This window comes from Somniosus microcephalus, unplaced genomic scaffold (genome assembly GCF_052327205.1).
Source record: "Somniosus microcephalus isolate GS21.2 unplaced genomic scaffold, FLI_Smic_1.0 unresolved_chr4, whole genome shotgun sequence".
Lineage (NCBI taxonomy): Eukaryota > Metazoa > Chordata > Chondrichthyes > Squaliformes > Somniosidae > Somniosus > Somniosus microcephalus.
In genome coordinates, this window is record NW_028225182.1 from 37,545,877 (window position 1) to 37,567,090 (window position 21,214).

General features: G+C 50.1%; 1 protein-coding gene across 1 annotated transcript; it reads right to left on the minus strand.

Annotated features, from left to right (window-relative positions):
- Positions 1–13,189: 13,189 nt before the first annotated feature.
- LOC147090562 (zona pellucida sperm-binding protein 3-like) lies at positions 13,190–20,218 on the minus strand. The gene is made up of 7 exons (XM_085977312.1): positions 19,795–20,218; positions 14,609–14,724; positions 14,418–14,521; positions 14,150–14,327; positions 13,932–14,058; positions 13,431–13,519; positions 13,190–13,346 (listed from the first exon to the last, which is right to left on the minus strand). The coding sequence occupies exons 1-7, from the start codon at positions 20,194–20,196 to the stop codon at positions 13,205–13,207; spliced, it is 1,158 nt and encodes a 385-aa protein (XP_085833438.1). The 5' UTR covers positions 20,197–20,218; the 3' UTR covers positions 13,190–13,204.
- Positions 20,219–21,214: the final 996 nt, after the last annotated feature.

Consider the following 21,214-nt stretch of genomic DNA (forward strand, 5'->3'; position numbering starts at 1 on the left):
CGAGCGGGGGAGCCAGAGCCGAGCGGGAGGCGTTGCAAGCCAGCGATCGCATCTCCAGATAAGGGTCGAGAGCCGCGAGAGCGATCGGATCTACAGATAAGGGCCGGCAGCCGCTTCGCGATCCAGCGATCGCATTATAGATAAGGGCCGCACTCGGGCTGACAGACGGCGTCGGGGGACCGGGTGAAGACCGCCAAGCGCGGGAAAACCGCCATTGAAGTGGGCGGGGAGAGCGAGAAGCGCGGGAAAGCCGCCATTTTTCGGGGAAAACCGCTGAAGAAGAAGGAAGAAGCGGGAAACCGCCATCTTGGAAATTATTAAGAATTTCAGAAAAGTAATAAGATTTTTCAGAAAGGCTGGTGTGTTCTCAAGAAGAGAGAAGAAAATTAATAATAAGTAAAGTAATACTTGTACTGTTCTCAAAAAGAGAAGAAGATGCCTAAGCGAGGAAATATTAATGACTTTAATGCAGAAATAGAAGACTGGGCCACGTATGTGGAACGCATAGAAATATATTGCGTAGCCAACGAAATTGAGGATGACAACAAGGCAATAACTTTGTTAAATTCGATGGGAGCAAAAACATACGGGCTTTTGAAACATCTAATAGCACCAGTTAAACCAGTGGACCAGACCTTCGAAGAGATCGTAACAGTGTTGAAGGATCACTTGAACCCCACACCGTTGATGCTGGCTGAACGATTTAAATTTTACGCCAGAACCCAGAGGCAAGATGAAAGCAATGCGGAATACTTAGTCGAACTGCGTAAGCTAGCGAAATACTGCCAGTTTGGAGGGAATTTGACAGAGGCGCTGCGGGACAAGTTCGTATGCGGCTTGGCCAAAGAAGGAACGCAGAAGCGACTTCTGGAAGAAAACGACCTCACACTGGACAGGGCTGTCCTCATAGCTTCATCGCACGAAGCCGCAGCGAAAGGGACGGCGGAAATGCAGCTAAAGGCGGCGGCACTCGGGGTGGACCAAATTACAGCAAGCACTCCCAAATGCTACCGTTGTGGAAAGACAACGCACGACCAGAATCAGTGCTGGTTTAAGAACCAAGAGTGCAGGAAATGTGGCAAACTGGGTCACATCGCGAAGGTATGCAGGTCCGGAAAGAAGACCAACAAGCAAAGGAAGCCACCACCACAAGGAAAGTACAACAAGGTGCATCAGGTGGCTGAAAAGAGTTCAGACGAACAAAATTCAGACTCAGACCCAAACAGCCAGGAGCTGGATAGTCTGAGAATCCACCATGTGGGTAAAGTAACTGATCTACAGTTGATCTGGGTCACACTAAAAATAGCGGGAGTCCAAGTACGAATGGAGCTGGACACGGGATCAGCTGTATCCGTCATCAACCAAAAGGACTATCACCGGCTATTCTCTCACATACCCTTAAGAAATACCAAATTCGTATTACAGACATACACGGGGCATCATGTATACCCCCTGGGAAAAATACGAGTCAAGGTGAGAGATAGGGGTAAAGAACACCCACGAATGTATCTGTATGTACTACCTGAGGGAGGACCACCACTTCTGGGACGGGAGTGGATCAAGAAAATAGACATGGAATGGCACTACCGACAAGCAATGACGAGTGAGGACTCGGTGCAGACAAGCAGCTCAGACTCCGAGCCGGAAGACGATAAGTCCAGCTTATGTATGAAAAACAAGATTAACATGAACTCACGGACTAAGGTTGGGAAATCGATGGCGTGCATAAAGACAGAGAATTCTGAGTCTGTTCAAGCTACAGACATATGCATTACGGAGGAACACCGGGCTAGAACTCAACGTTATGTCAAAGTACAACGACAATTAGAACAGTTGAGTGCCCGTCTCCTACAAGAGATGGAAAAGGTGAAAAAGTTCTGGGACACCGAATGGGAGTCCCTGGAAAGACAACAGAGACAGCTCGCTCAAGCAGAGAGCGACCATAGAGCCATCGTGGCCAAGTACCAATCACATCTCCCTGAGGCTGTTCAGGAACTAGAATATACACAGAATGATCCAAAGGAAGAGGAATCTTCAGGAAGTCAGGATGGTATTCCAGTTCACCTCTACGACTTGTTGCAAGCAGAGTGTAACGAGTTGAAAGAACAGTATGAACAGGCTCGGACTACAATCCTGGAAGGGGTTAACTTGGCAACGTCCGAAAAGCTCGTGTTAGTGAAAGCATATGAGCAACTAAAGGTTGAACATGAACGACTAAAGGTTGACCATAAGCAAGAATTACAAAGTCTGCAGGAAATGTTTGATGAGCTTCAGGCCAAGGCTGACTCATCGTTAGGGATTCAATCCATAGGAAAAAAATTAGTGGTGGAAGACATACCAGAACAGGGAATACAGGATGTCCAAGAACTCGTTAAATTATTAAAGGAAACACAAAATAAATATGAAGCGGCAATGGCCGAGGTCCAACGACTTGAAGAACAGATGCAACTGGAAATCTTTTCAGTGGAAGAAAAGGGAACTGTAAGAAACACAGAGACCGTAAGAATGGGCCATGAACATGAGCTTAAATCGTCAGAGGAGAAGGGTTTGGAGCTCTCAAAAGTTATTGAAATAGCCGAGGTTGCAACACAGACTGAGAAGATGGCAGCAGAGCAACCCTTAGATACCAAAAGTACGCTGACTCATGTCAAGGTTGAACAACAGAACGCTGAAACAACTGCTCCGGTAGAGGGATTGAATAGTCTGATCAATCAATCTCCAAAGGAAGTTGAAGTATTAAAATCACAAATGAGGTCATTAGTAAACAACTTGCTGAAAGCCCAGAAAAAGTTAGAGGAAGCGGAACACGTGAAGAAGTCTCTTCAGGAAAGATGTCTGGATTTGGAACAAAAGCTGGCTGACGTCCAGCTGGGTAGGGAGGACATAGAAGACCCTCTCGCTGGCCTAGCTCAGGACGACTCCGAATATTACTATGTCCTGTCCTGCCCAACTTGTAACTTCGACTCCCACCATACAGAAATCATGGAGGAGCACCGAAAGTCTACGGAACATCGGGAGAAGGTGGCTCTACTACGGAAAAAGGAGGAAGAGAAGGAGGAACTGCGCATGCAGCTGGCAGCTGACAGTGGAGCCCAGAGAGTCTCCAAGAAGCAGAAAAGGAAAAGTCGAAACAGAAGATGACCCATCTGAACCATTATTACCTCTACCAGATCACACACGTGGTCCCTCCGAACGGAGCCAATTCAGTTCGGAAGTTCAAACTGTTAAACCCATGGAAGGACTATTGAATGAGTCACTCCAGCAATGTGAACCGACTACACCACAGAAACTGAATCTATGAACTGTTTTCCACAGAGACTGAATCTGTGATCTGTTTTGACATGAAGTTATATATGTTATTATGTTATGTTAAACATGAAGTTATATGACGTTGACTCCATCGAGAGTATATCTGTAAATTGTTATATGACGTTGACTCCATCGAGAGTATATCTGCAAACTGTTTATATAAAATTGAAGATTGTATGTTTAACGGGATTCTGTAAGTAATAAGCTAGGAAGGGAGGAGTGTTGTGTATGTAACCGTTTACCTTTAAGGGAACTATAGAATGTGACCGTTCGCCTTTAAGAGCACTACTTTAGGGTGGCACTATTTATTGGCTCATGTATACTGTAATACCGATAGTGACCACACCAGTATATAAGGGTTGTGATACGTTAACTAGATCAGAAATCGCCCAGACCACTGAATAGTAAAGACCTGTTTTGTTTGTACTTCTAAAGTCTCTGAAGTTATTTACTGCACAACCTACAGACTTTACACAATGGGTTTTCCAGAAGCTTCTACAAGTGGCTGGATCCGGACGGGATCATTGCCTCATTGAACCGGATCGGAAAGTTGGACCTTAATCAGTTGATATGTACTGTGGACATTAGTTCGGACAGGCTCTTTGTTCTTGTTAGTGGTGTCCTGTCCCTTGTGGGGAGGACCCCTTATAGATGATCAGTGTGGGCCTGAGCTTCACCCACTGCCCCTAACTCGTAGTCTGCAAAACAGGACAAGCTCCCCCGTCCCTGCTGATAACTAAAAGGACATCACGAGGGGGAAACAGTCTATCCAATTAAAACCCCCAAATAGAGGCAAAGTCACTCTAATTGCAATTGTCCTGTTTCATACAGTCGGATAAAGAGTGTGATGGTAAATGGAGACCGTCACACTGGAACAACAACATCAACTTGTCATCATATCGCACCTTTAATGCAGAAAAACATCCCAAGGTGCCAATGGTGGAGTGAAGGAAGGGGAGGATCCACAAATGGCCGAGCTGTGGGAACATGAAATCTGAGGGAGGTGGTTAATAGGGTCTGATCCTCTGAGGTTGGGATTTGGGACCTTTTTTGCGCAGAGCACAGGGAGCTTTACTGTGTATCTAACCGTGCGCTACCTGCCCTGGGAGTGTTTCATGGGACAGTGCAGAGGGAGCTTTACTCTGTATCTAACCCATGCTGTGCGTGTCCTGGGACTGTTTGAAGTGACAGTGTAGAGGGAGCGTTACTCTATATCTAACCCGTGCTGTACCTGCCCTGGGAGATTTTGACGTGACATTGTAAAGGGAGCTTTATTCTGTATCTAACCCGCGCTGTAGCTGCACTGGGAGTGCTTGATGGGACAGTGTAGAGGGAGCTTTACTCTGTATCTAACTCATGCTGTAACCTGTATCTGTTACATCGTTATATTATCACATTGTTAAATGGAACTACTTGTTACATTGTTATATGGAACTACTTTGGTTAGTGCATTTATACTGCTATGTGGCACACTGTGTCAGGCAGTGCACAGTGCAAGGTCGGACATCTTGTATCACTCCGCACCATGCGGCAGCAACATCATGAAAGCACTGAGTAAAAGCTGTAAACCAGAAATGAGTTAAAAGTGCCTGTATTACATAGTAATAAAAACACAAGGGGACACAACAGTATCTAACTTATGCTGTACCTGCGCTGGGAGTGATTGATGAGACAGTGTAGACGGAGCTTTACTCTGTATCTAACCCGTACTCTCGCTGCCCTGGGAGTGTTTGATGGGACAGCGTAGAGCGTGCTTTGCTTTCTATCTAACTCCCCACCCCACAGAGCCCTCTATTTCATTCTCCCTCATCTATGCTACCAGCCTCCTTTACAAATGAACAGGAGGAGTCCATTCAGGCCCTCGAGCCTGTTCTGCCATTCAATTCGATCATGGTCGATCTGTATCTCAACTCCAAATATATCTGCTTCAACCACTCCATGTTCCACATTCTGTGTAAAGAATGTCCTCCTAAATTCTTAATTTGATCTGTTAATGGCCATCTTATATTCCTGCCCATTTGCCCTCACCATCTTGTTGCAGTGGTGCCTTGTTACACCGCCCAATGTTCAACTAAGCAAAGCATTCAACTCACGTAAATCAGACAAAAACATGACAGAGTCAAAGGAGGAGACATTAGGACAGGTAAATGCCTGGACACTGATGTAGGTTTTAAGCAATGTATTAGGAGGAGAGGTTGAGGGATTTAGGGAGAGAATGTCTGAGCTGAGGTGCCAGATGTCTGAAGGCACGGCCACCAACAGGGGGTGATGGGAGGTGGGGTGGGCGAAGGATTTTGGGCGGGTGGGGGAAATACACCAGAGGCCAGAGTGCAATGAAAAAGATAATTGATCATTTACCAATCCCCTCAGCACTGTTTGATTCCACTACCCACCCATGTGTGATGGTGGGTGGTAGGTTACATCACTATATTCAAAAAGGCAATTGTAACTAACCTTTAAGGGATGTTAAATGTGGAACAGAGCCAGCAGAGTGACAGTACGAGGCCAAGACACACCTACCGCCAGTGGACATGGAGCAAGATGGCCAATTAAGGAGATGCTGCTTTGGTCTAGTCTCTTGACCCCGATGTGGGACTGGAACCTTCTCACAGCAGACTCCTAGCTGGGTGTCTGTAACCCCATCTACTCGCTCTGGAAAGATGGCAGAAACTCCCCATCGCTTTCATCCCTTTACAAAGGTCACAATATTACTGCAGAGAAGCTGGGATTGTTCTCCTTAGAGCAGAGAAGGTCAAGGGAGGGGTTCAAAATGGTAAGGGTTTTGATTAAAGTAAATAAGGAGAAACGGTTTCCACTGACAGAAGGGTTAGTAAATAACGTCATTGACAAGAGAGCCAGAGATGAGGAGACTTCTAATATAAAGAAGAAGTTGTGATCTGGAACACGCTGCCTGAAAGGGCGGAGGAAGCAGATTCAATAGTCTCTTTCAAAAATGGGAATTGGATAAATACAAAGAGGTGAAAATGGCAGGGATATGGGGAAGAGCCGGGGGGAGTGGGACTAATTGGAGAACTCTTTCAAAGAGCTAGCACAGGCATGATGGGCCGAATGGCCTCTTTCTGTGCTGTATGATTCCAGTTGCCATCCTATTAAGGCCACAATCTTATTCCAGGTGCAAATGCCTACTTTCAACTACCCAAAACTGAGCGGTGTGTGGTGAAATTGTCAGTTAAATATAGGCCTCCAAAACTGGTCTAGTGTCATTTAGACAACTTAGTTCAAACCACCATGACAGTGTATTTAAAATCCAGTTCAACACCATAGACTGTAACTCAACCAAGTGACATTTCAATTTCATTGAAGCATTTTTTGACAAATAAAGCAGCTCATTTGAGGGAGAGGATTCAGTTGTGTTTCCTGGACAGTAGGAAGTCCACCAGAGAGGCGGAGATCAGGACCTCAGCTGCCAACGTCACAGCCGCAACCAGAAGCAGCTCAGAACACACATCACCTGCGGAGAACGAGAAGCCAATATGGAGTCAGGAGTCACCTCGATAAGAACTCGGAACATCCTCACGGGTCCCAACAGCTTCACTATCCACCGAATGAACCACGTCCAGATCTACATCCAGAACGATCAGAGGTCCAAGTGAGGCCTCACTCTCCCACACAGGCTCAGACTCTGCAACAATTAGTTCCATCCAGTTACAAAACATCCTTCTTCACCCTCAACACCACCACAACATTCCAAGCTCAGATGGGACCTCCCTCCTGCACCTGGAGTGTGGTCTTCCTCCAGATCGCGATCTCTGGGCTCTGCAGTTGCCCCCATCACAACAGGCACAAACCTCATTGGATCCTTCCAGCAGGGACAGGCCCAACTCGTTCACCGGGGACCATCTAAACAAGGAAGCAAGCCATCAGTCAGAATGCATCCATACGCCAAAAAGAAAGAGGTCCACCATTCGGGGGTAGATTTCTCGCACCGGTTGGCTGGCTTCTGGAAGGAACAGGCTTTGTTGACTGAATCTGTCCTTTGATCTGCTGCAGCTACTCTCAGGTGGCAACTGATGAAGATCTGCAGGAGACACATCCAGGAGTTACTCAGCGTCAACGCTCACCGTCTTACCTTCCAACATCTGGCCAACTCTTACCAGGTCCCTGGCATCCTCAAAGAAGCGGAACGCATCCAGGGTGAACCAGAGCTTGTCCCGGTGATCTCGCGGCGACACAGAAGACGAAAGGGAGTTTTCGCCTCGGCTGTGTCAACAGGCAACTGGAAAGAGGGTGGGAAAGAGCTGCCCGATTGCCTGCCTCTCTTCCGCGGCCGTGTTCGCGCCCGGGTGGCCCTGGATATGGAGGACGCGGAATCCACTGGCACGCTTGAGGCCTTCCGCGACCGGTGGGCGCCGCGGAGAATGGAGTGCATCATCACCCCCGGCAACCAAATTTTAATTTGATTTGTTAAGGTTCCTTTCAAATTTATGTTAATTTACAGACCTTATCGTTTGCGACCCTTTAAAAAGGGAGCACATGGTTGACTTTTAATAGGCCGTTGCCTATGATAAAGAAAGAGGCAGAGATTGGGTTGACCTTCTCCAAAACCATCAATAGAAAGACATTGGGCGATGTCATCAACCAAAAACCAAACCAAAGTGCCCCCATTGTTTGGAGAGCTTTGGGAACCATCGGCCCAAAGTCGCCTGTAAAAGAAAGAAATAAAGACTTGTATTTATATAGCGCCTTTCACAACCTCAGGACATCCCAAAGCACTTTACAGCCAATGAGGTACTTTTTGGAGTGCAGTCACTATTGTAATGTCGGAAAGAAAGCAGCAATTTGCGCACAGCAAGCTCCCACAAACAGCAACGTGATAATGACCAGATCATCTGTTTTTAGTGATGTTGATTGAGGGATAAATATTTGCCAGGACACCTGGGGATAACTCCCCTGCTCTTCTACGAAATAGTGGCCATGGGATCTTTTACGCCCGTCTGAGAGGGAAGACGGGGCCTCAGTTTAGCATTGCGGCCGAAAGACGGCACCTCCGACAGTGCAGCACTCCCTCAGTCCTGCCCTGGGGTGTCAGCCTAGATTATTATGCTCGAGTCTCTGGAGTGGGACTTAAATCCACAACCGTCTGAGTCAGAGGCAAGGGTGAGTTTGGGATCGATACAGGGTTATGGAGAGAGCAGGGCAGTGGGATTAGTTTAGGATTGATACAGGGCTATGGGGAGAGAGCGGGGCAGTGGGATTAGTTTGGGATTGATACAGGGCTATGGGGAGAGAGCAGGGCAGTGGGATTAGTTTGGGATTGATACAGGGCTATGGGGAGAGGGCGGGGCAGTGAGATTAGTTTGGGATTTATACAGGGCTATGGGGAGAGAGCGGGGCAGTGGGATTAGTTTGGGATTGATACAGGGCTATGGGGAGAGAGCGGGGCAGTGGGATTAGTTTGGGATTGATACAGGGCTATGGGGAGAGAGCAGGGCAGTGGGATTAGTTTAGGATTGATCCAGGGCTGTGGGGAGAGAGTGGGGCAGTGGGATTAGTTTGGGATTGATACAAAACTATGGGGAGAGAGCAGGGCAGTGGGATTAGTTTGGGATTGATCCAGGGCTTTGGGGAGAGAGTGGGGCAGTGGAATTAGTTTGGGATTGATCCAGGGCTTTGGGGAGAGAGTGGGGCAGTGGAATTAGTTTGGGATTGATACAGGGCTGTGGAGAGAGAGCGGGGCAGTGGGATTAGTTTGGGATTGATACAGGGCTATGGGGAGAGAGTGGGGCAGTGGAATTAGTTTGGGATTGATACAGGGCTGTGGAGAGAGAGCGGGGCAGTGGAATTAGTTTGGGATTGATACAGGGCTGTGGAGAGAGAGCGGGGCAGTGGGATTAGTTTGGGATTGATACAGGGCTATGGGGACCATGTGGGGCAGTCAGGTTAGTTTGGGATTGATACAGGGCTATGGGGAGAGAGCGGGGCAGTGGGATTAGTTTGGAGATTGATACAGGGCTATTCATGTAGAGCGGGCCAGTGGGATTAGTTTGGGATTGATACAGGGCTATGGAGAGAGAGCGGGGCAGTGGGGTTAGTTTGGAGATTGATACAGGGCTATTCGGGTAGAGCGGGCCAGTGGGATTAGTTTGGGATTGATACAGGGCTATGGAGAGAGAGCGGGGCAGTGGGGTTAGTTTGGCATTGATACAGGGCTATGGGAAGAGAGTAGATCAGTGGAATTAGTTTTGGACAGTGACGGCTGATTTACCATTTTGGACAGGTGTGGCCTACACTGCCTAACCAAGCCAGCTTGTTCCCATGGCAATGGGGCCTTGGCACAGTCCTCCCAGCAATCTGCCTGACACTTTTTGCGTAGTCTTTGTGATGAAATGCCAACAAAAAAGACAGGGCTGAAGTGGGAGCTGCCTGACCATCGTGAGCCGGAACGCTCAGCCGCTGAGTCGAGGACATGACTACGACCCCTGCACTGGAAGTCTCGGAGAGGCAGGTTTGGATTGCTGCATCGGAGAGAGAGAGCTGGCACTGATTTGATGGGCTGAACGGCCTCCCGCTGCGCTGCGAACCTCGGGGGTTCAGAGACACCTGAGCCAACAAACTCATCTGATTGGCGGTCCGACAGAAAACCGCTCCCACCGCACGTGCTCAAAAGTTTCTACCCCCATCGCAGGCAGAAGAGTCTCTGATCTTCAAATGTAATTCACTGCCTGAAGTGTTGCGAGGCATTTTAACGTGGTAAGGAACCATATAATTGCAGATGTTATCAATAAACCGGAAACCTGCCCCAACAGTAGATCATCTTAAAGGTGTCAGCCGGTAGCACACTTGCCTCTGAGTCAGAAGGTCGAGGGTTCAAGTCCCACTCCAGAGACTTGAGCCCATAATCCAAGCTGACACTCCCAGTGCAATGCTGAGGGAGTGCTGCACTGTCAGAGGTGCCATCTTTTGGGTGAAACGTTAAACCGAGGTCCCATCTGCCCTCTTAGGTGAATGTAAAAGATCCTACGGCTGCTATTGGAAGAAGAGCAGGAGGAGTTCTCCCCAGTGTCCTGGGGACAATATTTATCCCTCAATCAACATCACTAAATACAGATTATCTGGTCATTTTCACATTGCTGTTTTTGGAAGCTTGCAAATTGGCTGCTGCGTTTCCCACATTACGACAGTGACTCCATTTCAAAAGTACTTCATTGGCTGTAAAGCGCTTTGGGACATCCTGAGGCCTCCAGCCCTACAACACCCCCGTCTCCGAGATATCTGCACTTCTCCAATTCTGCCCTCTGGAGGATCCCAGATTTCAATCGCTCCACCGTTGGCGGCCTTGTCTTCAGCTGCCTGGGCCCCAAGCTCTGGAATTCCCTCCCTAAACCTCTCCAGCGCTCCATGCTCCTTAATACCTCCCTCTTTGACCAAGCTTTTGGTTATCTGCCCTAATATCTCCTTATGTGCCTTGGTGTCAAATTTTAATTGAAAGCGCTTCTGGGACATTTCAGTACGTTGAAGGGGCGACATAAAATGTAAGTGGTTAAGTATTGACAACAGTCCTACTGCAGATTTCAGCCAGCATTCACTGACCAGGGTCGGCCACGAGAGATACAAAAGTGTGCTCGTTAAGTTTGTGTGGATTCTAGCCCCACCGGATGTTGGAGATCCAGTACGGCAACTCAATCCCACTTGGGGACCTAGTATGTTGGTTAGACATAATTATTTTTTATTGTAGGTCCCACACTCACGTCAGAGATGTTTAGAAAGAACAATCTTTTATTTATACAGCACCATACCATGTTCAGGATGTCCCACCAACACCTTAAACATTCACTCCCTCCACCACCGGCACACTGCGGCTGCAGTGTGTACCATCTACAAGATGCACTGCAGCAACTCACCAAGGCTTCTTCGGCAGCATCTCCCAAATCCATGGCCTCTACCAGCTAGAAGGACAAGGGCAGCAGGCGCATGGGAACACCAGCACCTCCAAGTTCCCCTCCAAGTCACACACCATCCTGACTTGGAAATATATCGCCGTCCCTTCATAGTCGCTGGGTCAAAATCCTCCAACTCCCTGCCCAACTGCACAAACTGCAGCTGGACTAGAAAGCAGCTCACCACCACCACCACCACCTTCAAGCCTAACTAGGCATGGGCAATAAATGCAGGTCTTGGCAGTGACACCCACATCCCATGAACAAATTAAAAAATGCACTTCATAACCAATGAATTACTTCTGAAATGTAGTCACTGTTGTCAGAAACATGGCAGCCCATCAAGAGCCTACAAACAGCAATGTGATAATGGCCAGATCATCTTATGATGTTGGCTGATGGATAACAATTGGTCAGAGGGAAGAACTCCCCTGCTCTTCTTCCAAAAAGTGCCACAGGATCTTTTACATCCACCCGAGGGGCCAGAAGTGGCCTCGGTTTAACTTCTCATCCGAAAGATGGCACCTCCGACAGTGCAGCACTGGGAGTGTCAGCCTGGCTTTTGTACTCAAGCTTTCTATAGTGGGATTTGAACCTACGACCTTCCGACTCAGGCTAGAGCGCTGTCCACTGAGCCACGGCCAAGACCGAAAGCCATTTAAGGGGCCTTCAGAGATGCAATTCCTCAGGTCACTAATCCTGCAGGTTAACAAGCCATCGACAGCACAGAAACAGGCTATTCAGTCCAACTAGTCTATGCTCCACACGAGCCTCCTCCCACCCAAACAGCATATCCTTCCTCCCTCATGCTTCGAGCTCCCCCTTAAATGCAGCTACACCATTCGCCTCAACCACTCCGTGATAGCGAGAGCCACATTCTCACCACTCTCTGGGTAAAGAAGTTTCTCCTGCATTCACCATTGGAGTCATTAGTTAGTTACTACCTTGTAGTTACAGGCCCTGAGTTCTGGTCTTGCCCACAAGTGGAAACATCTCTATCGAACCCAGTCATAATTTTAAACACCCTCAGCCTTCTCTTTCCTAGAGAAGGCAACCCAAACAGGTCAATCTTTCCTAATAAGCCAAATCTCAGTTCTGGCATCATCCTAGTAAATGTTTTTTGCACCCTCGCTAGTGCCTCTATCATTTTTAGAGTATGGACATCTACCCCATGTAGACTTATTATCCCAGTCAGTTATAGAGGACTAAAGAACCTCCACTTCTAGTAATAAACTAATCCCAGCATTAAAATTTCCAGGAACGTTGCAATTTCATGGGGCTCAATAATCAGGCCCACTAACCTCACTCCACAAGAGCCCCACAAACCTCCTTAACAAGGGACAAACAGCAGGCCAAGATAACTCGCTCCAGGCAAACACTTCCAAGTTGCTGTTAATAAACTAGTGAAATGGGGCAGATACCCCAGTAGCCCAATATCTGGTGAAAAGATTAAATACACTCAGCAGGCATGCCACTGGGTCAAGAATCATTAATGGAAGTAAATAAATATGGAAAACTTCCCATATTCAGAATGCAAATCCCCAGCCGTGATCAATGACCAAATGCAAGCAATAACCATGACAGATTTGCTAATTTCACCACTTTATTAATCACAAGTTGTTGCGCAGGGTTTGCTTGCGTTTCCTGTACAGGAACAAGGCGATCAAAGAAGCAGAGATCAGAGAGACAGCAGTCACAGTCAGGGCCACCATCAGGACCACCTCAGACTCCGCACCTAAACAGCAATGAGAAACCAAGTGAGTGAAGGAAATACTGAGGGGGAAATGGAAACTAGCAGTCGGCCAACTCACCACCTGGAGACCTCTCCGCCATCCGTTGCTCAACCTCATTAAGGGACTCGGTTGCCAGGTCTGTCACATCAGTGTCCAGAATGACCAGGGGTCCAAGTGAGGCCTCACCCTCCCACTTCAATTCAGCATCACTCCCTGCGATATCAAACATTCCAGTTAGAGAGGGTAAAGGGCAACCTCCAACATCTAGAGGATCAATGTCCTACCAGCTTCAGGTACAAGATCCCTCCTTCCTCTGGAATCAAATCCAAACTCCCTTGTGGCACTGCAGTTGCCCAAGTGACAACAGGCACAAACGTCATTGTTGGATACTTCCAATGGGGTCCAGCTAAACAAGAGAATCAGTTTCACAATCAGGTTGGGCATCACTTCCCCACACAACACATCCCTGAGGGAGAGAGGGGGCACTTACACATTCTGCATCTTCTGGAAAGTACAAGCTTTGCTCATGGAATCTCTCCGATCCACTGCAGCAACCTTCAGGTGACAGGAGATGAAAATCTGAGGGACACAGTCAACACAAGTCATTATATAGTGACTCCCTCCCAACTTGGGAACTCAATGAACAGGTGGATTCAGGGGACAAGTAGCAGAATGGATAGCAAGCTGGCTAGAAACAGAGAAAAGTGGTTAATGTTAGTGATTCATAGGATCACAGGATATACAGCAGAGGGATTTCAGGGGAAACTTCTTTACCCAGAGTGGTGAGAATATGGAACTCGCTACCACAGGGAGTGTTTGAGGCAAATAGTGTAGATGCATTTAAGGGGAAGCTAGATAAATAAATCAGGGAGAAAGGAATAGAAGGATATGTTGGAGTTAGATGAAGAGGGGTGGGAGGACACTCGTGTGGAGCACAAGCCAGTTATGCAGATTGGCTGTAAATACTTTGCAATGGTCGGCTTCCTCTTACCAAGGAACGGTCATCTCCAAAGAAGCGGAACGCATCCAGGTCAAAGTGGAGCTTGTCCAACTCACGCTCGTCTCTTGGCAACACGAAGGTTGAGAAGGAGTCCTCAGCTTTGCTGTCCAGGAGGCAACTGAAGAAATAATTTTTTAAAAAGGGACATTGAGTGAATCAAGAGAAGCCATTGAGACAGGACTAGCTGGAGAAAGCAGAGTGCTCCTTACCCATTGTAGTCAATGATGCTGTATCGCGGGGTGGAGTCCGTGTCTGGGCTCAACGTAGCGACACAGCGATCAATGTAGAGCTTCAGGGGCATGTGGTTGGTCATTGAAACAGAGGCCTCAATGTGAATGAGGTCACCCAGGTAGTAGACAGTCGAGGTGCGCTCTGTGAGCCAGTCATCTGAAGTACAAGAGGGACAAGGGTTGGAGACTGGGTACAACTGCCAGTGGGTGACTACAGGAAGTCATTCCCCATCCACCCATCACATACCGTTCATTAGGCGCAGAGAGAATGACAGAAGCCCCTCTCCAGACTTGGTGGAGCTGAACGGGATCCAGGTGGGCTTGATCGGGTCACTGCTCACATTGCCCTTCCTGGAAAGACAACGGAGCCATTTTAGGACAAGGTCAGAGAACTACACCAGCTGTAGACGTTATTCGCGACAGTGTAAAGAATCTTACCTAAAATAGTGGCACTCAATGGGAACGACAGCTCCATTAGTTCTCACAATGACAGATCCATGGGCCTTGGGGGTGTGGTTCAGGTGGGTGGCATAGACCAGGAAATCTCCAGACATCTGAAAGACATCAGGTTCAGAAATGGACAACATTCTACTCAGGTGGTTGGAAGTTGTGCAGCCTCAGTAGCTAATGCAAGGAGGGGGATTGCAAGCACAAGACAATTAAACAGAATAAAGACTCAATGAAAGGACAGCTTCACTTCAATAAAAGGAGCCACAGGTTGATAATTTTAGAGCAATGAAAAGAACAAGATTAAATCCTCATTTAATCACAGCTCCTCTGTATGAGAGAGAGAGAGAGACAAAAACTGAATATTGTAGATAACTGAACCATTAAACTGAATCCCCAGGGACCTGAAAATCCACAAGACAAGGGCCTAGAAATTCAGCTGTTTGCGCCAGCCGTTAGCGCCAGATTTCCGGCGCTATCCACTTAGCGCCCGGGCACCGCCGGATCTGCGCCTACGCCAAAATTCAGCTGGGCTTTAGCGCCGGCGCAAAGTGTTAGCGCCCACTCAGCTGCGCGCGCATCTTATGACGTCATTCCGTCGTGCAACGCCGTTTGTGCGCCCCAAACCGGAAATTCAGTGGCGCCCGGCCGATGTGGCCGTGGCGCTGCTAAGAACTGTGAAATGGAACTCAACAGAGGCCCTGTGGGATTCGGGGAGCGCTAATTAAAGGGCACATCCACTCACCCATAAAAGCCAGCCATTTCGCTGCAATGACTTGACTGGTTTGGATTTCTGCACAGAGAGCAAGGCACAGAGATTACTGATTTCGGACACCATAGGAGAGGTATTTTTGGCTTCTAGCCAGTGCTTTGACATTTGCATCCTTGTGATTTTGCTGTTTGGAACTTTGTAATGGGGGCTGCATGGGGGGCCAACCCTCAGTTCCTACATTTTGTGCGAAGGGCTCGCAGACGCTTTGAGAGAGGGCCAGGCATGCCTAGATGCAGAGGGGCCATTAGGCGTCGCCAACGTAGGCCTTACCCAGTCAGGCAATACCGGGAGCAGGTCTCATATCTCACCATGACTGCGGCGCATTGTTTTAAGAGGCTGCGCTTCAGAAGGGAGGTGGTTGAAGAGATCTGCCAGCTGCTTCATGCAGATTTGCAGCCACAGCTCATGTCCAGGGCGCCTCTCTCGGTGGAAGTGAAGGTCACGGTGGCTCTCAGCTTTTATGCAAGCGGCTCCTTCCAAGCCGCTGCTGGGGACATCGCGAACATCTCCCAGTTCGCCGCGCATCGCTGCATCCGACAGGTCACCGAAGCACTTTTCGCGAGGAGGCACCAATTCATCTCCTTCCCCATGACCCAACACAAGCAGGAGCAGCGTGCATTCGGATTTGCCAAGATCGCGGCCTTCCCCATGGTGCAGGGCGCCATTGACTGCACGCATGTGGCTATGCGGGCACCTATCCACAATGCCGAGCAATACCGCAACCGGAAGGGCTACCATTCCCTAAATGTGCAGCTGGTGTGTGACCACAGGCAGCGCATCCTAGCTGTCAATGCCCACTTCCCAGGAAGCAGCCACGATGCCTTTATCCTGCGCCAGACTACTGTGGCTGACATGTTCCAGGCACAGCCTCCACCAAGGGGCTGGCTTATCGGGGACAAGGGCTACCCTTTGTGCAGATGGCTCATGACCCCGCTCCGCGCGGTCAGGACCCCAGCGGAGCTGACATACAACGAAAGCCATCAAGCCACAAGGAACCTAATAGAGCAAACGATAGGCGTCCTCAAGCAACGGTTCCGTTGCCTGGATCGTTCGGGCGGGTCTCTTCAGTATTCGCCGGATAGAGTCTCCCAGTTCGTCGTGGTGTGCTGCATGCTCCACAACCTGGCTATCCGCAGGACTCAGGCACTGCCACCCGACATTGCCCCACCACCTCAGGAGGACGAGCAGGAGGACCCTGAGGAGGAGCACCAGGCCAGGAGGGAGCGACAAGGTCCAAGGGCCGTCCGCCGGGGGCTTATTGCTCGACACTTCTAGGCCCCCTGTCAGGGAATGGCCTGGCCCACTGAACGCAGCCGCTTCGCAAGCCCTCAGCCGGTTAACCCAACAACCACTTGAAACATGACACCTGCACATGGTGAATAAATAAACATCTTTATTTCAAAAACTCAGGGCCCTTCCCACATGGAAGCGCAAAACAGAGAAGACCCCCAAAAAACAGTAACAAACTTCTGTCACTCCCAAAACCTGGGGAGGACTAACATAACATCACCATCCAAATGGCCTTCGTCACTGGCCTAACAAAAACAAGCCCCCCCCACAACACAAAGACCCCCATAAAACCAAACCACATAATGCCCCCCAGAACAGAAGCCCCCGCATCACCCAAACCCTCGCTCAACACACTCTATTCGGTGTGGCGAGAGGGCGAGTCTGTCGACAGCCGTCTTTTGCCCCGGCCCGTCCTGCTGCTGCGCCTCAAGCTGGGCCGTGAGGCTGTGGCGAGGCTGGGGGAAGGATCCTCAGGGCGACAAGGCGTCTCGCCAGATGCCCTTGGGGGTCGGCCTACACGAGGGCGGGCCCGGGAGGGGCCGGCTGGTGGCTGCTGCAGCTGTGGGTGGCCCTCTTCACTGGCTGCAGTAGCTCCTTGCACCCTGGCTGGGGGAGTCGCAGGCTCGCCTGCACCAATGGGGACAAGGTGGGTGATGCCAGGCGCGCGCTGGTCGCCAGACACACGTGCACTCGGCCGGCCTGGCCGGGGAGCAAGCGCGCCAAACTGTTGGTCGCCAGACCGGTGTGCGGCAGCAGGGCGGCGGCTGGCCTGGCGACGCCTCCGCGCCAGTGCGAGGGTGGCAGAAGTCAGTGCCCCAACTGCGCCGGCATGTCCCCGCATCTGCAGTGCCATTGTCTGCACAGCACCTCTCAGCTGGCGACTGGCGTGCTGCGCTGCCTCGAGTTGTTCGACCCCCCTCATGCGCTGCCACAAGGAGCTCCACCCCCCTGGCGTGCGCTGCTGCGAATAGCTCTAGGCCCCTGGCCTGGGATTGGCCGAAAGCCACCACACTTTGAGCGAGGCTTTCGATGGCGTGAGGCATCTGTGCCACCACCTCCATGATTTCGACGTGCCGGCGCTCCGACGCCGCCGACATCTCGTCCAGGAGGCGCACCTCCTGGGCGACGTCCGAGTCCGGACTGGAGGGCGCCTCCACCCTCTGGCCAGAAGGCTGGCGTGCCGCCGGAGCGTTGCCGCGTGTGGCCACGCCACTGGGACCAGGTTCTGCCCTCCCCTCCACCGCCTCCCCCCTCTGGGCAGAAGGCTGGTGTGCCGCCGGAGCCTTGCCGCGTGCGTCCATGCCACTGGGACCAGGTTCGGGGCTCCCCTCCCCCGCCTCCCCCTGGCTCTCCGGCACGCCAGACGTCTCCCCTTCATTGCCATCTCCTGGAGCGGAGGAGGGTTCCCCCGAGGTGGCGCCTTCCTGCTGCTCCTCGACGTCCTCCTCCTCCGAGGGCCTGGCTGTGTGGGCTTCAGGGAGCACCTCCTCCTCACCAGCTGAAAGCAGGAAGGCACAAGTGTAGCTTTAGAGTGAGGACAGGCCGACAGCGAGGGAGGCCGCACTGGTGCATTATGCGCATTTTTCGGCCAGTGGGGAAGGATGTAGATCTGATGCGCGAGGGCAAGGAGAGAGGTGCACCCGATCCTGTCCTTACCAGTGGGTTCCAGTATAGGGTCGGCGTCGCCGAGCGCCACAGGCCCAATCACCGGGTGACGCAGCAGTCGGGCCACCCTCTCTTCCAGAGCCGTTAGCTCCTGGTAATCGCGAGGGCCTCCACCAGTGACACGCAGGCTCCTGGCGTTCCTCGCCAGCTTGGCCTGCAAGAGAAAGGAGGGCGTCTAAGTACAGTGTGGTGCCCCGTTGCTGTGTGTGAGGCCTCCCATGGTGGAATAGCTTGCACAGTGTGGTGCCCCGTTGCTGTGTGTGAGGCCTCCCATGGTGGAATAGCTTGCACAGTGTGGTGCCCTGTTGCTGTGTGAGGCCTCCCATGGTGGAATAGCTTGCACAGTGTGGTGCCCTGTTGCTGTGTGTGAGGCCTCCCATGGTGGAATAGCTTGCACAGTGTGGTGCCCTGTAGCTGTGTGTGAGGCCTCCCATGGTGGAATAGCTTGCACAGTGTGGTAAGTGCAGAAAGAGCTATTGATTAACATGCAAGTGCCATTCCAGCGGCAGCAGGGCTGGGCATTAGACCTTGAATGTCCCTTTGGCCCTAATGGGAGGTGCACATGCAAGGATGAGGGGGACATTGGAAAGGGTACTCACCTTGACCAGCCGACATAGGTCATTGTATTTCTTGCGGCACTGGTCCGCACTCCTGGGAACATCGGAGTTGGAGGAGACCCTCCGGGCAATTTTGGTCCACGCCTCCCTGAACTGGCTCCTGGGAGCCTTCCTGCCACTAGCCGGGCACACGACCCGTCTTCTTTTGCGCACCCCATGAAGGAGCACACCCAGCGCATGCTCAGAGAACCGCTGGGCTCTTTCACGGGCCCTCTCCATGACCTCCAGGCGTTGATATGGCACACAACCAGTCCTGAGGCCTAGTTGCAGGGCTACAGCATGCAGGGCGTGGCTGCAGTCAAAGTTGACCCTTCCCCCTTTAAGAGCTGGCCGGCGTCAGGGTGTCTGCTGACACTCACCACATGATCGCACCTGCGCTGCGCCCGGAATCGGCGTTATCTGGCTGCATCGCCGGATTAGCGCCTGAACACAGGGTTCCAACGCCTTTTGCAGCGCTCGGCCAAAAAGTTGGCCAAATCTACTGAATTTCGGCGAGCTCGCCTGCACTTTCCGGCGGCCGCTAAATTTGACGAGCGCCCGACTTTAGCGCCGCAATAGCGTCCGAACTGAATTTCTAGGCCAAGATGTATGGAAGGAAAAGTTTGAAGAACTAAGTGAAGGCTCAAAGCCAATAGGGCTGAGATCACAAGGTTGGAGACTCAGGAAGACCAGTTAAAGCCAAGGACAATGCATAATTCAACACAAGTCTGAGGATTTAAAAGCAGGAGACAGGAATCTCCTCAACATCAATGACATTTCACCAAAGGTAGGAATAAAGAGTTGGGTCTAATCCATACTCCAAGCTTAGAGCAAGAGTTGAGGAATCACATTACCTTCACTCTGCTGCCACACTCATGCAGCCCATAATCAAAGAGGATGGTGTGGTTCTGAGAGTAGATCCCAGTTGGCCGACAACCTGCCGTCCCCAGGGTCAGGTCAGCAGCTTTAATCAGGTGCCTGGTTCCAAATAAATCCATCTGTACCCTGACCAGCAGGTTGTGCTCTCCACACTGCACCCTCACAGTCTGCAGTGGAGACACACTGCGCCCCGCAGACACACTGAAACCGGAGCCAAAGGGAGACCCAGGAGAAGGGACTCTCTGAGGCCCAGGGGTGGCTTTTACTCTTCTCCATGGAAACCTCTGGCCCCCAAACTGTTGCCAAATATCAGAGGAACAAACAGCTCCAACTAACACCAGCACTGGGAGCAAACCCCTCACTACAAAATCCCCCATGATATTAAACAACTCAACTATCCCTGCACCCATCAACAAGCACCTTTTATACACACAACCTGCAGTCACATTGAGCCAATTAACCCCAAGCTCCACAATTTCTACCCAATGCCAGAACTCATGTATTTATTGCCAGGAGGGCCTATTTTAATTCGACCAATCGGAGTGACTCTTTTGATTGGGTGGTTACACCAATCAACTGTACACTTTTATGTGTGGGTGATTAACCAGTTAGTCTGTAAATAAATAAAACTTTAAAGGAACCTGAACAAACTAATTTCAAATTTGATTGCTCTTTTTGATTAAAGCAATTGACTGTAACTTAAGAAAACATTCGACCAATAGGGGTGCTCTTTTGGTTAAACTAATCAACTGTAAATTAATAAAACTTTTAATAAAACTTGACAAAAAAAGAAAAAATAAGAAGAATAAAAAAAGGAAAAAAATGCCAGAACTGATGGATTTATTGCCACGAGGGCCTATTGCAATTTGGTCAATCACCCCCACCTGAAAGAGTCGCACAAGGGCACATTTTGATGGGCACCATTAATACAGTAGTCATCCACTTTGGATCTAAAAAGGATAGATCAGCGTACTTTCCCAATGGTGAAAAGCTCGGGATTTAGAAAGTTAAGGGGTGATTTGATTGAAGTTTTCAAGATATTAAGGGGAACCGATAGGGTACACAGAGACAAACTATTTCCGCCGGTTGGGAGTTCAGGACAAGGGGACATGGCCTAAAAATTAGAGCCAGATCTTTCAGAATTGAAGTTAGGAAACACTTCTACACACAAAGGGTGGGAAAGGTTTGGAACTCTCTTCCGCTAACAGCAGTTGTTGCTGGGTCAATTGTTAATTTGAAATCTGAGATTGATAGATTTTTGATACCCAAAGGTATTAAGGGATACGGGCCAAAGACAGGTATATGGAGTTAGGTCCCAGATCAGCCATGATCTCATTGAATGGGGCGACAGGCTCGAGGGGCTGAATGGCCTCCTCCTGTTCCCATGTTCCAATG

Coding starts and splice junctions, on each gene's coding strand:
- LOC147090562 (XM_085977312.1), bottom strand. CDS start 20,196: ATGGGGGATTTTGTAGTGAGGGGTTTGCTCCCAGTGCTGGTGTTAGTT. Junction 14,725..19,794: donor AGTGTGGCAGCAGAGTGAAG/GTAATGTGATTC, acceptor GATGTCTTTCAG/ATGTCTGGAGATTTCCTGGT. Junction 13,520..13,931: donor TTGGAGATGACCGTTCCTTG/GTAAGAGGAAGC, acceptor TGTGTCCCTCAG/ATTTTCATCTCCTGTCACCT.